The sequence below is a fragment of the Homalodisca vitripennis genome, chromosome 6, assembly GCF_021130785.1.
Source record: "Homalodisca vitripennis isolate AUS2020 chromosome 6, UT_GWSS_2.1, whole genome shotgun sequence".
NCBI classification, from domain to species: Eukaryota; Metazoa; Arthropoda; class Insecta; order Hemiptera; family Cicadellidae; genus Homalodisca; species Homalodisca vitripennis.
Window position 1 is genome coordinate 162,361,607 of NC_060212.1, and position 13,963 is coordinate 162,375,569.

The following is a 13,963-nucleotide window of genomic DNA, read 5'->3' on the forward strand; positions in this document are numbered from 1 at the left end:
TTTAGTTCACCTTACTCTCCCATCCCCAACAGTAATAAACTCGTCCTGACGTCGACGTGACGTAGACGGCTCCGTCTGCCGACTGCCTCTACCACAGCTGACAGACGACAGTGAGAGTGACTACGACTAGTGAGCTAGTGTCAGACAGCCCGGATAAGGTTATGTTATGTTGATGGTAAACTAACACCAAAAACTGACGTTTTGGCGTTCGTCCGTTACTCGTTTGTTACGGTGTTAAAGTGTTATACAATTTGTATTCTTATTCTTGTATTTGTTAAAATGAAAAGAAGCTATCAAAGTGGGGCAAAGAAAAGGCAAGACAAGAAGAAAAGAGAAGAGGATGCTTCAAAGTGTTCTTCCACCCTATCTGCTTGGTTATGTCCTACTACTAGTACTACTACAACTAAAAGTACTAATGTCACATCTACATCTAGTACTGAAACTAGACCAATAATTGGTGAGTGGTTTGAATTTAGATACGGTATTTAGGCCTAATTAATTAGCTTGGCCAATAACTATATAATTAATATCTTAAAATTTAACTATGTTAAAATTAACAGTGTTAAAATTTAACTAGAGTTTGGATGTTTGATTGAGTTTAGACCACTGTGTCTGACTCAGACTGCAATCTATTCTAATCTAATAAGCAATGTTTGTTTGTGAATTTATCACTAGTCATATATAGGCTACATATTACCTACTATTGTGTAGTGGTCATTTAATTTTTTATGTGATTTTTATGATTCCTTTGGTTTCTACTTCTTTCTGTGTAGGTATTTTATTTCTTTATACATGCACAGCAGCACAGCATGAATATCTATCATAGTAATTTTATATCTTTTTGTGATAATATGATGTAAAAAATGCACCACACTCGCTTGCACATTCATTATTTATGAGGCCATGTATCTACTCTTTTTATATTTTTTTATATATTTTTTTTTATATATTTTTATATATTTTATTATATCTTTACAATGTTATTAAAATTGGCTTTAAATTATATGTTATATGTAACTTTATGTTATTTTGACTTGCTATTTTTTATTGCAGCCTCAGTCCCAGGAAATGAGATTGAAGAGGAAGTTACAGCTCAAGATAACGCTGAAGAAAGTATTGATGAAGAAGTAACATGCCTAGGGCTAGGGCATCAACAAGAAAATTGTGCCAAACCTCCAACAAGTCCTACGTCAAGCAGTGAACTGATCGGCGTAAATGATCAAGTAAGTAGACATGCCAAGTACAGAATACTTATATTATATTTTTCAACATAACAACATATGCTGTTTTATCGCCCTAAACATGGAATCCCTACGATAAAATATTCCATGGTTACATGGAAGTAAACAGTATTACTTCCATGTAAACATGGAATTACAGTAAGTCCCTATTGTTATGATCATGTTTGTAAGAAAAAAATACTAATGCATTGCAATCGACTTACAGGTGGAATGTAGCCGGACGAATAAAATTAATGAAACTTGTTTAAACACCGGAGAACCCCATTTTCCAGACCAGATCATCGATCCAGAGGTGAAAAAACGAATTATTGAATTAGGACTAGGACCCTATCAACCAGTTGGCCCATTTCTATATGATGGAAAACAAGGTAGGTCCTTTTCAGACAATTATTTTACCCTGAAGTCAAAGTCTGGGCTCAAACTGAAAAGAACTTGGTTGTGCTATTCGTCCAAATTGGATTGTGTTTATTGCCAACCTTGCTGGTTGTTTCCCCAGAAAGGACCTGTAGGAGGATGGGATTCAGGATTAAGGGACTGGAAACATTTGTCTGATCGCATAAAGACACATGAGAATTCACAGCACCATGCTGATTCCTGCTTGGTTTATGAGCAATGGCGACGTCATGGCTCAATAGACGATGCACTAGAAAAAGGTTTGAAGGAGGAGCGGAATTTTTGGAGGAAAGTTTTGAAGAAGGTCTTAGATGTCTCCCTTATGTTGGCAACATGCAACCTTCCTTTTCGTGGAGACAGTTGGCATATCACTGATAGAAATAAAGGTAATTTTCTATCATTGATTGAATTGCTGTCAAAATATGACACTATCCTAGAAGATCTAATTACAAGGCCAAGTGGTACTGTTAATTATCTCAGTCCAACAATTCAGAATGAAATTATTTCTCTGATGGCTAGTGAAGTGCTTAGTGGAATTAAAGAAGAGCTTTTGAGTACGCCTTTTTTCTCCATAATTTACGACACAACACAAGATGTAAGTAAAGTAGATCAGCTAAGCGAAGTTTTTCGCTATGTAAAGATTGACCATGACCAACTCGGAAAAACCTTGTGAGTTGAGAATTTGTGAAACGTTTACATCTTTCACAGCAGTTACTGACCAAACCGCTTCGGGGCTAGAAGACGTCATCATAAAAATCAATTTCAGAAAAAGGCCTTGACATAACAAAATGCAGAGGACAAGGATACGATGGTGGCATCGGTCATGAGTGGTGTGTATAATGGAGTACAAAAGAGAAATCCAAGAACTTGCGCCCCATGCCTATTTCATTCACTGTGCCAGCCATAATTTGAATCTGGTTCTTAAAGATGCCGTTGAATGCAATCGAGAAATAGCACAATTTTTTGAGACGGTGCAAAATATTTACAGTTTTTTTGGCCACAGCATTGTTCGGTGGCAAGAACTAAAAGTCGTTTCTGGTTGTACAGAGAATCCGAAGGCTCCTGTTCCTAAAGACAAGGTAACATTAAAGACTTTAAAACCCTACACGTTGGGCAGGGAGATATGAAGCTGTGTACGCTTTAAAGGAAAGGTTCGGTGATGTAATGAAAGCCTTAAATAAAATAATTTTTGACAAGCAAAAAGCCAAAGGAAAGGAATGAAGCTGAGAGGGGCTCAAAAAAAAGGTTAGAATCTTTTAGTTTTGGTTTTTGCTCTTGACTGTCCAGTGCAAAATATTAGGGGAAATAAACATTGCCTCAAAATCCTTGCAAACGGAATCTATTGATTTAATGACAGCGTACGATCTCCTAGGCAATGCTTTATTGAAAAGTAACCGAACTTCGTTTGGTCCTTTGAAGAAGTCTGTAGTGAAGCAGAAGAAGTATGTTCCAAAAATGGGGGGATTACGATTACCCATGAATTTATTGGCCAACGTGCAAGAAAGGTAAAAAAGCACTTTGATGAACTTTGTGAAGACCAAAGACTGACAGATCCTAAAAGCAATTTCAGAGTGACAATAATTCTTCCCAATGGTTGATACTATAGTGTCACAAATTGACAACCGTTTTTTAAAGGCATGAAGCAAGTGATTGATGCCTATAAAATTGTTCACACCCTTCTTTCCTGGCCTCATGTTCAGATGAAGAACTGCGTTTGTGAAGCTGATAATTTTGTAAGCAGATTTTCAGATGATGTAACGCCATTGTTCAAAGCTCAGATTTTATCAGTAAGGAATGCTTTTCAATCCAAATTAAAGGATTTCAAAGAAGTAAAAGAAGTTGCAAATCTCCTACTCATTGAAAAACAGTTTCCCTAGCATCAACCTACCCGGATGTACTAACAGCATGCTTTTAATGTACCTCACAGTCCCTGTGACAGTAGCCAAAGCAGAGAGATCATTCTCAAAAATTAAAACTCATCAAAAACTACCTGCGAAGCTCCATGTCCCAACAACGTCTCACTGATTTGGCTCTTTTGTCCTATTGAAAATGACAGAGCCCGAAAAATAGATTTTGACCGAATTATTGATGTTTTTTGCTAGTGTCAAGTCAAGAAGAAAGTCTTTTTAGTAAGTTCAGTTGCATTCTCACTATCAAACTAGTTGGGCAATTTTAAACTTGAGAATGAGTGGGTATTACCCACCATTGATCATATATAATTAATGGTATTACCAGTATTACCATAAACACCATAAAATAAATATACAATTTATTGTGTATTCAAAGGTATTACATAATTAATGATATTACTTGTATGTTTATCTACTAAACTACATTGCTTGGATGTAGGCCTAAGAAGAGACTAAAAAGTTTTAAGACATCAGCACTTATGTCTTTATTTATTTTATTATCTATTGTGAATAAAATTTGAAAAAATAATTATGTTTTTCATTTTCCTTTCAGCACTATAAATAGAATACCAATCACAATGGTAAGCTGAAAAAATAATGGCTCTAAAAAACCAAACTAATGGCACCAGGGCCAGGAGTCATACAAATTTGCATATAAAATCATTACTAGTTTATGACTTACCGTAGAAATTTGTAAACATAGTTTAAGCAAACAATTAAGTATTATAGATTTAATAAGAAAAAAAGGTAATAATAATAATAATAGGATTAATAATAAAAAAATGCACATAAATTCTAAGCCTAAAGATCCAATTACTGTATGCTTATATCTATTAATTAAAAAAAGTGCGAAATATATAACAAAGGGGGGCCCCGAATGGACTTTATGCCCGGGCCTCCAAGGGCCTAGCTACGGGCCTGCAAACAGTATAAAATTAAATTTGTCCACCCATCGAGTGGTATTCTTCACTAACGTTCAGTGAATAATTAATTTTAGTAACACTGTTCCCAAAATATATAGGCTTTAAATAAACTAGAATAATGTTGTGAAATACTTCACGAATAAACTGGTCAACATAATTTAAATATACTCTTTGTGTAAAATATATAAAAGAAACGCTATTATTCATTTCCAATGAATTTGTTACATAAATTATGAATTTTTAGCGTTATAAAGTTAATGTCATATGGTGCATGGATAAATTTTCAATGTCAAACTTACATTACAACTTGTATATTATTACTGTGACATTTAGTTTTCAGAAAGCAAGTTCTATATTACACGTTAATTCTCTTCCTCAAATAAAAGCATGGATTACTAGTGAGCTAACAGAAAATATCGGAGCTGGAGGATTCAAGGCAATTCAAAAGCAATAATTACAACAGTTGACGCCTTTGATCAGTTTCGGATCCACTCTCAATACCGCTTCCAGCTCGCCTGCCTGTGATTACAACTGTCAACAGATAGCGTGTAGGCGCAAGTGTAGGGTGTACAGTCTCTCTTAGATAAAAGCTCTCTGGTTAAAACAGAGTAAATAATTATTATATGGTGTGATACATAGCGTATATTAAAGCAGTATTACAACATAGATAGCAGTATTCTAATATTAAAGCAGTATTACAACATAGATAGCAGTATTCTAAATCGGACCGTTAATTTAAGAAAAATAATTAGACCATTCTGTTTCTTTTCTGAAATTTTATGAGACAAGACCTAAATCAGTAATGATTATGGGACATTAAAATGCCTTTCAAAATATTTGAAAACAGGTACAATGATGTTCATATTTGGATTAAATTCTTTCAAAAAATTTTTGGGAAATTAAATATTCTGGTCCCTTTGATTCATACCCGAATCTACACCAGTATATTCCATAACAATCTAAACCAGTATATATTCCATAACAATCTACACCAGTATATTCCATAACAATCTCTTTACGTACAGTCTCGTTAACAGCCATACACGTCTGGAACACCAAATAATTTTTAAACGTATTCATTTATTAGATAAACAAATTTCATATTTACTTTTATATATACAAACGCTAGTGTTAATATGTTCCTCAAAAAAATTTTATTTCATGTTGAATAAATTATAATAACAAAATATTGGTTGTTCGTTCATATTTAAAATTGCAAACAATACGTGGAAGATAATTATGTGTTTCGCGAGCCATACTAATGCCTCTCTCCAGAGCAAAGTGTAACCGATTACCCAAGTATGAGTCCTGAGTTCTAGTCACATGATATATGAGCGTGGTGACTATAAATAATTTGTTAAGAGGTTGCCGTCCGTATTGTGGTGTTGACTGAGCACTAGCGAAGCCTGTTACTCTTAGAATATTAGTCTGTTATCTATTTCAGCTGGTAAAGTTTCATTTCTGTCTGCTGTCCACACGATATCCCAAAAACTAATTGACCTATAGACTTTAACAAAGATTCATTTCTGTATAGTTAATACTTAGTCGATAATGGTAGTAAGTCATTAAATAGGATTTGGCTGAGTGGTAGCGAAATCTGTACATTGATTTTATGGGAAACCATGACGGTAATGAGAAAATCGCATAGTAAATCAAGTTATAAAGAAACTGAGTGCAATAAAATGACAAATAAACATGTGTCACAGTAACACATGTACTTACAGACGACATTGTCCATGCAACTTCAGAAACACCTGTTTCGTGACACATGAGGCGCCTTGTAGAAATGTAATAACTTATCCAGTATTGTAAAAATCTTTTCTGGACAGACTCAACTCATTGAAAAATAAATGAATATCATTGTATCCTAAAGACGTATAAAATAGAAAAAAGTAAACAATATTTGTCCAATTAGCACTTTGAAGTGTTCAATATGTAATAATTTATACATTAATAATAGTATAATATATACGCACACCAAATGATAATGTCGTTTTAGTAATTATTTAATAGTCCCTGTTTTTGAACTCTGAAACTAAAGGGGTTACACAATATACATTCACACATTTAGACTATCACAATTTGGAGTCACTGTTTAGTTAAATCCAAACACTGTTCACATGGAATGTTCAGATTCAGGATCATTAATGAGTCAGTAGGAGGATCTCGTACATTTACTGTTCTCCAATTTATTGAAGAAATATCTTTAGAACGTTCCTGTTAATTAAACTTAAATGTAAAGTAAAAACTATTAAAATAGTAAAAAATAAAAATTCAAGCATGGGAAGAACGGCATAAGAATTCATTTATTCTGCAACTTGCACCCAACAAATTAAAAAGTATAGGTGGATTTCTAAAAATTTTTAATAGTTTAATAGTCGCAAAAATGTCTAAATAGAACGATTAATTACATTAGTAAGTTATTTTCGCTGTTCACGCTTGGTGTGTCATGGCTGCTGAAACCCCCCCACCCCCCGGGTTTAGCATGATTTTTATCCCTGTAGAATATTCTTCATTTTAATTTAAAATTATTGCAAATGATAACTAAAAGTTTTTAAACTGGTGAAAGTAGCGTGAGCTCTCTCCCTTTATAATATTGATTAATTTAACGTCACATTACTGCTCCTGATAACTAGGGGTGTTACACCAGTGAAACTCGTGTGTGCTCTAACCTACTGGAAAAACCCGCTAAGCTGCAAACAGGAACAGCCTAAACGGGGTCATTTTGATTTCCATAGAGACAATTTGACAATTTGAAAATTTCTTTATTTCCCCTGCCCTGATTTGGTCCATTGTTCCGCTCTTCCATCAGGACAGGCATAACATTTACAAATCATTTACAAATGAGTAGTGGCTATGGCTAAAAGAGTTAAAACGAAAACACAAAACTGCACAAAAAATACTAATAACTAAAACACAGTCAAACTTTTACAATAATATATTAATGATATATATTAATGATTAATATGTAAATGATATATTACTAACTATATTAATATAATAAGCTCTTGGTTCCGGCTTTTTTAATTATACCTTAATACAAATTTTTGTTTAAGTCTTTTGTGAAAGATAGCTTCACTAGAGGCTTGCTTAATCTCATTATCAAAGGTAATCATTAATCTAATGGACTTAACATGAAATGAATTCGTATAAAGCACAGTTTCTTTGTATAGGTTATTGTAAAGTAGTATTTCACAGTCTAGTCTGCCTAGAATGTACATTTTGCATGGTTATATATTTTTCAAACGTATATTCAGGTTCTCGTTTAACTAACAATTTATATATTAAAGACAAGACACTGTAATTTAACCTTTAATCTATTTTTAACCATCTTAACTATTTATAACATGGTGTACCGTGTTCATCTATTTTTAAATTAAAAATATACCGTATGCACACTCTTTGAAGTTCGTTTATTTCATTATTCTTTAAATCATACATGACTGCAAAAACATAATCTAAAAATGAAAAAAACCAATGTAGAAATCAGCCGCTTTTTTATTTTAATTGTCGGTTTGAAACACATCTTTTAAATTGATACCTTTTTAACTATATAGTTAACTTGCTCAGACCACTTAAAATTATTACTTAATCTTAAACCTAAATTAACAACACATTTCTCATAATTTAATGATTCCTCATTAATTTTTACTGACACTATACTATTAAAATCAATGTTATTTAAAATTCGTGAATATCCAATAATTATAGGTTTACATCTTGATACATTAAGATGTAAACCATGATTTTGTACCTTAGTTATAATCATTCTGCTGAATCGTGGTAGGAAATAGGCTCTTTGTTAACTAGACGCGGTGCGTGGACATTGTTTTGTTGGTTAGAGAAGTAAAACAGCTGTTAGAGATGTCAACGGTGATACGTTCCCGAGCCGGTTGGCTTGAGAGGGGGGCAGTCTTCGAGTCGAGAGCAGAGCGTCCAGACGTGCAGTTTAGAAGCGATAGTACTTCCTCTAATCCTATACTTTTGGGATATAGAGTAAATTTTTACCCGGTGTGATTTAAGTCAAGTTTTTAAAATTTCTTTTCTTTCTTTAAGTGCGTAATATTTTATATTCAGCCTCCATAGTCTTCAAAGTAGTAAGTCCCATACCAGCGTTTAGTTCAAAATCTTTTATTTTATACTGTTGTGTTTAAATTTCTAAAGTTTGCCATATAACAGAGTCTGATAATTAATTCAATTTTTTGAAGTATTGTAAATTAGATTTTGATCGTAAAGTTAACATCAAGTTTTGTGTTATTTTGATTTTGGATATTTTGAGAAGAGAACTTTTTATTTTATTTTGTTAATTTAAACCATTTTGGAGAAGTATAAATTTTTAGTTTCATTTTAATTTTGATCAGACTCTAAATTAGATTTGACCGATTGAGAGAAATTTTGAAGAAAATCAAATCAAGATTTTGTAGACTTTGTTAAATTTTGGGTGAAGTTTAAATTTGGAATAAATTAAGTATTTCCGAAAATTTGTTCTGATTTATAGAAAATTAGCTCCAGACTCTATAAATATATGTACTATAATAAAGGTACAATTTATACACCATCTATAGAAAACTTTTAAATCTTCGTTAATTAATTCAACAGCATTATTAATATTGTCACAATTACTATGAATATAAAGCTGCATATCATCAGCGTACAACACGGTCTTACTAAACACTACCAAATCTCCTATTCTATTAATATACATGGAAAACAACATTGCTGATAAAGAAGACCCCTAGGGTACACCGACACTACTCAATTTCCAATCTGAAAAATTGCCCTCAGCTGTTTTGACCCTTTGGCATCTGTCACAAAGGTAAACACCAAACCACTTTATTGCATCAAAACTAAAGTTATATGACGTTAATAGTTACTGTACAGTAAAAGTTCATGATTTACAGTATCAAAGGCTCTAAAGGCTCTAGAAAAATCAAGTAACATTAACACAGTCAATTGCCTTTGATCCATTGTTCTTCTTATGTCATCGGTTACACTAATCAAAGCAATAACCGAGAAAGAGAGGGAGAGAGAGAGGCAGAGATAAAAGTCTTTATTCAAAATATTTAAGATTTTACAGGGGTCAAATGTTGTAAATCGCCATTGAAAATAAACAAAACAATGATAGTTTAGTTATGAGTTATCACAAAATATCCCAGTCTCTCCAAGTGATTATTTTATTTACAGAGTAGAAGGGTCGTTGTGACAGCCACTTCCTGAGAGGAGGCTTCATCTTAGGGTAATCTAGGCTCTTCAGTTTTTTGGGTAGAACATTGAAAAACTTGGCCCCGCTGTATGCTGGTCGCCTTCAAAGAACGGTGTGAAGGAAGGTGGAAATCCATGGCAAAGCTAGTGTTATGCCGATGGACCTCAGCGTGTCTACGTACGCCTCTTGAGCATGCGGACATTACTGCAGCCAGGTTGTCGAAGCCAAAGTTAAATTCACAAATCCCGGAACGTTGTCCTGCAACCGTCTCGCATTCCCAAGCCAGCCATGGGTCGCGTCGCTTTCTTTTGAAGAAGCAGCACTCTCTCTAGATTTGTGCCGGATCAGCCACCCCACAAGGCAATACCATAGTTCATATGGCTCTCAAAGAGGGGGTGATAAGCAATTCTTGCTGACTCCATCGAACTGACTGCCAGGGGTTTTCTCAGGACGAAAAGGGTGCTGCTCAGATTCCTGCAGAGGATGTCGACGTGGTTTTGCAAAGAAAGATTCTCATTAATAATGGTGACTCCCAAATGCTTGATTGGTCTATGGACCGAAGATTTGGCAAAACAGCAATCTCTTTATTCTTGTTACCAAATACAAGGTGCACTATTTTTTCTTCATTGGAGACCAGTTATTGTTGCAGTAGTCGACCACCACATTAATTGCAACAAAGGAGTACATCTCGAGACTCTACACAGAACTATCAGATGATAGAATGAAACATACATGAAGCATTCCCCAAAGGGTCTCATGCACGAGGAGAAGTCATTCGTGAACATTATGAAAATCACTGTTCCCAAGACTGAACCTTGCGGCACACCCTGGAAACATTGGGTGGAGAGGATCTGACTCTGCAGGTTTCTCCCTTGTAGGCATTAGTAATTTCAACTATCTGAGACCTGTACTCTAAGTAACTGGCAAACCAGTGATGGCCTCTACCATAGATTCCCAGGGATTTAAACTTTGCCAGAATAAGTTCATGGCCGAAGCAGTCGAACGCTTTGTTTAGGCGCACGAAGATTCCAGTGACATTTTTCCCTCTTCAAGATTATCGATGATTGCCTCCACCAGTTCCACCAGCCCTGTCAAAGTTGGCCTCTCCTTTACAAACCCATGTTGGCTCTTCGTAAGAAGGCTGTTTGCGTTTAGATGCTGGAAGAGTTTGCCAACATCACCCTTTCGATGACTTTAGAGAAGGTGGGGATCTGGGAAATGGGTCGGTAACTCATTATTTAATTCGTTTTTTCGCGCTTGGGCAGGGGGAAGACTTTAGCTGTTTTCAGTCGTATAGGAAATAACCCTTGAGAAAATAATTTTAGCCAGTTCCAGGCCATCAGTAGGTCTAAACTCTAGAAGTCTAGAATTTTCATGACACGCTGGGCTGTTAGGAAGTACATATAGGTTCCTAGCACCAACAACTGTGCGGCGTGATTCTTCAGCGATGGTAGTGAAGTAATGGTTAAAATGGTGCGCAAAGTCCATGGGGTCCTCCAATTCCTTGTATTCCACAACTAAGGACTTTATTTGAATTAGCAGGGCCTTATTCGAGTTTCGCTCACTGCTTATTATGTCCCAGATGGCCTTACTCTTATTGTCAGCAATCACGATGTGATTCATGCTGTACATGCGTCGAAGATTGCTCAACTTGAGATCGTAGATTTTCTTGCAGGGATTTTCTGTAAGTTTGTCCTCTAGGATCCCGGTTAAAAGATACCTGTCGTTGGCCTTCAAGGAACAACGCTTAAGCCTTCGGGCTTCCGCATCACACAATGCTCTTAGTTTTTTTATTGCATCTTGATTGATTCGATGGGCATGTGTGGTTGAGGATTAAGGTGAGAGTTCTTAATAGATTGCCATGTGCCTCGTTTACATCGTTAGTACTCTTGACATTCTCCCACGGTTTTTCTCCCAATAAACTTTTTAGAAGGATAAGGTTTGTAAAATTTGTGTTCCTGTAGGTAGAGATGATTGGATTATTGACAGAAGTTGGTATATAGAGTGAGCAAAGTTGTCCGGAATGATTCGAGATCCCAGTCTGTAACACACGCACTTTCAGATGGTCTGGGCTCAAGTTTGTGCAGATTGATGTTGCCGAGGTGGGGGTCATCCTGGTTGCTGGTAGAAGAATACGCCTCATATTGAAGGAGGCTAGTAGTTCGTGCAGCAAATTGTTTTCAGTTGAAAATCGCAGGTCGTTTATATTTATATCTCTAACAATTAAGGTTTGAGAGTTTGTCGATGGAAGTGTTTCCAAAACACAATCAAGAAGGTGGAGGGCCTGTCTTTTCTTATCAAGGCAGTTTGTTGGAGGTCGGTAGACTCCAAAAATACACAAACCTCTAGAGTTGGTCAAACAAAGTTTTATAGCCGCGATCTCACGTGTAAGGGGTATGCTGTGGTTTTCCAATTCCAGATTTGAAATTTCATTCGTTACATTGGTGCTACTGTCTAGTGTTCGTTATTTTTCAAGAGATTGGCCATGCTCCGTTGGAACAACCAGGTCCGGAGGCCAGAGAAGGAATATGATGGTTTTTTCTGTCTATTTTGTTGCTTATCCGGTCCGTGTTTTGGTGAAAAACAGTCAGTTTTGAGAAGTGCTCGCCTGGTCTTTTACCGATTTCGTGTATTTCCTCTTGTGCAGTTGTTTCTGTCTGTGTTTTTTTCCTTTTGGTTGAATCTAAAAATGGCTTGTAGAAACAGGTTTTGCAATCGAAGATGCACAAGCTTCAACAGTTTTTGAAACAGGAGAAGAAGACTCCAAGACAGGAAAGGACGCGCGACGGCCCAAAATCAAGTCGCAAGAAGCCAACAGGAAGTCCGATCCGACTCGTGGACACCCTACCAACCCGCTTCCACCCAAAGACTTGAAGAATTAAATATGGTGAAGGTAGAATTCTTCCACGGTTTGCTCTTTAGGTCGCACTATTGCGTGCATTGGGGGCTTCGGGACATGGTTTGTTGAAGATAAAGGTCGAGCATGTACTGATAAATGTAAACACTCGTCTATGCCCGAACTGGGATCGAGTGGGGTCGAGTGTGTCGGCACTGCACATTTCATCTGATGACGTTGAAAGGAATCCTGGCAGAAAGTGTAGAAGGATCTGTAGCTCTCTTCCAGAGCTGATAAACCAGCTTTCAGTTTGCAGACATCAGTTTCAATACGTTTGATTTCGGTTGAATTGCGCCCAATGGGGTCGGAAAAGTTAGTTTTGGAGAAGTTTTGATTAGGGATTGTGGGATCTTGGGCGTTTTATTTAAGTAGAAGTAGCTCCTTCTCTAGAATAAAAATTTTCTGCTTATAGGAGTTGATTGTACGTAATTGTTTATCATCGTGTTCTTCGAATGATTGTTACAATTGCATCCTTAGTTCTTTTTCGATAAAATGTTGTCTCTCTGGTTTTTGTAGAGCGTCTACAAGTTTTCCTTCCATTGATTCCAGGACTTCAATGTGTTTAAAAGATAACACAGTCTTTAACTCCTCATTTTGTATTAAAAGCTTAGAGCCTATTTCTGCTGATATTTGTAACTTAATTTCGTCATTTAGTTCCCCTTCGGAGTAACAGGCAAGTATTAGTTGAAGTTCTTCTAGGGATTTGGCACTTTTTGCTGCTGTGTAGATCATTATTTAGATCTGCACTTGAATTATGCCCAATATCACAAGTCGGACAGAGCCATTTTTCGAACGGACAGAGCCAATTGTAATGCTCAATGGTCATACCCATGCATAGCTTGTGATACCATGCATTACAGATACCCTTGCAAAACACAACTTCCTCATTTTAAATAAAAAATCGATCACAGAGTGGGCAGGTTAGTTCATTTTGATCGCTTGAGTGTCGGGAACTGCTTAATAGGGATATATCTTGCTCTTTTTGTGCTAACAGCCGCTTGCGTGCTTTGAGTCTAGTCTCCGTTGTTAGGAAATAAATACGGTATGTCACGTTAGTGAAATGTCAAAATCTAAAAGGCTGTGGTTAAAGGGAAAGTTGGCGTTGAATATTTGCTACTCTGTTATGCGTCACTGAGTAAGGTCAGCTGGCTGTAAACGATGTTAGTGACAGACGACAGACAACCAAAGTTGTATGACGTAGGTTATTGCAATGTGCTTATTGGTGACTTAATTATCATAATTATTATAATTATTCTTATAACGACATTAATTAGTACTCATAGATTAGGGTCCAGTAGTTGTGTAATTTTTAAATTTTACGGGTGAAAAACACAACAAATTCATTTGCTGATTTAAAGGGATTGTCTCTTTCTTTAAAAAAATGTAGAAAATTATTT

General features: G+C 35.8%; 1 protein-coding gene across 1 annotated transcript; it reads left to right on the plus strand.

Annotated features, from left to right (window-relative positions):
* The first annotated feature begins 147 nt into the window (after window positions 1–147).
* Window positions 148–12,544, plus strand: LOC124365624. The gene is made up of 4 exons (XM_046821614.1): window positions 148–457; window positions 1,054–1,223; window positions 1,447–2,229; window positions 12,371–12,544. Exons 1-4 carry the CDS (start codon window positions 280–282, stop codon window positions 12,542–12,544), a joined length of 1,305 nt encoding a protein of 434 aa, XP_046677570.1. The 5' UTR covers window positions 148–279.
* Window positions 12,545–13,963: the final 1,419 nt, after the last annotated feature.

What these genes read in the sequence shown, in the direction of transcription:
- LOC124365624 (XM_046821614.1), top strand. Translation starts at nt 280, where the DNA reads ATGAAAAGAAGCTATCAAAGTGGGGCAAAGAAAAGGCAAGACAAGAAG. An exon ending in TGAAACTAGACCAATAATTG is followed by an intron (nt 458 to 1,053) that starts GTGAGTGGTTTG and finishes TTTTTATTGCAG; the next exon opens with CCTCAGTCCCAGGAAATGAG. An exon ending in TGATCGGCGTAAATGATCAA is followed by an intron (nt 1,224 to 1,446) that starts GTAAGTAGACAT and finishes ATCGACTTACAG; the next exon opens with GTGGAATGTAGCCGGACGAA.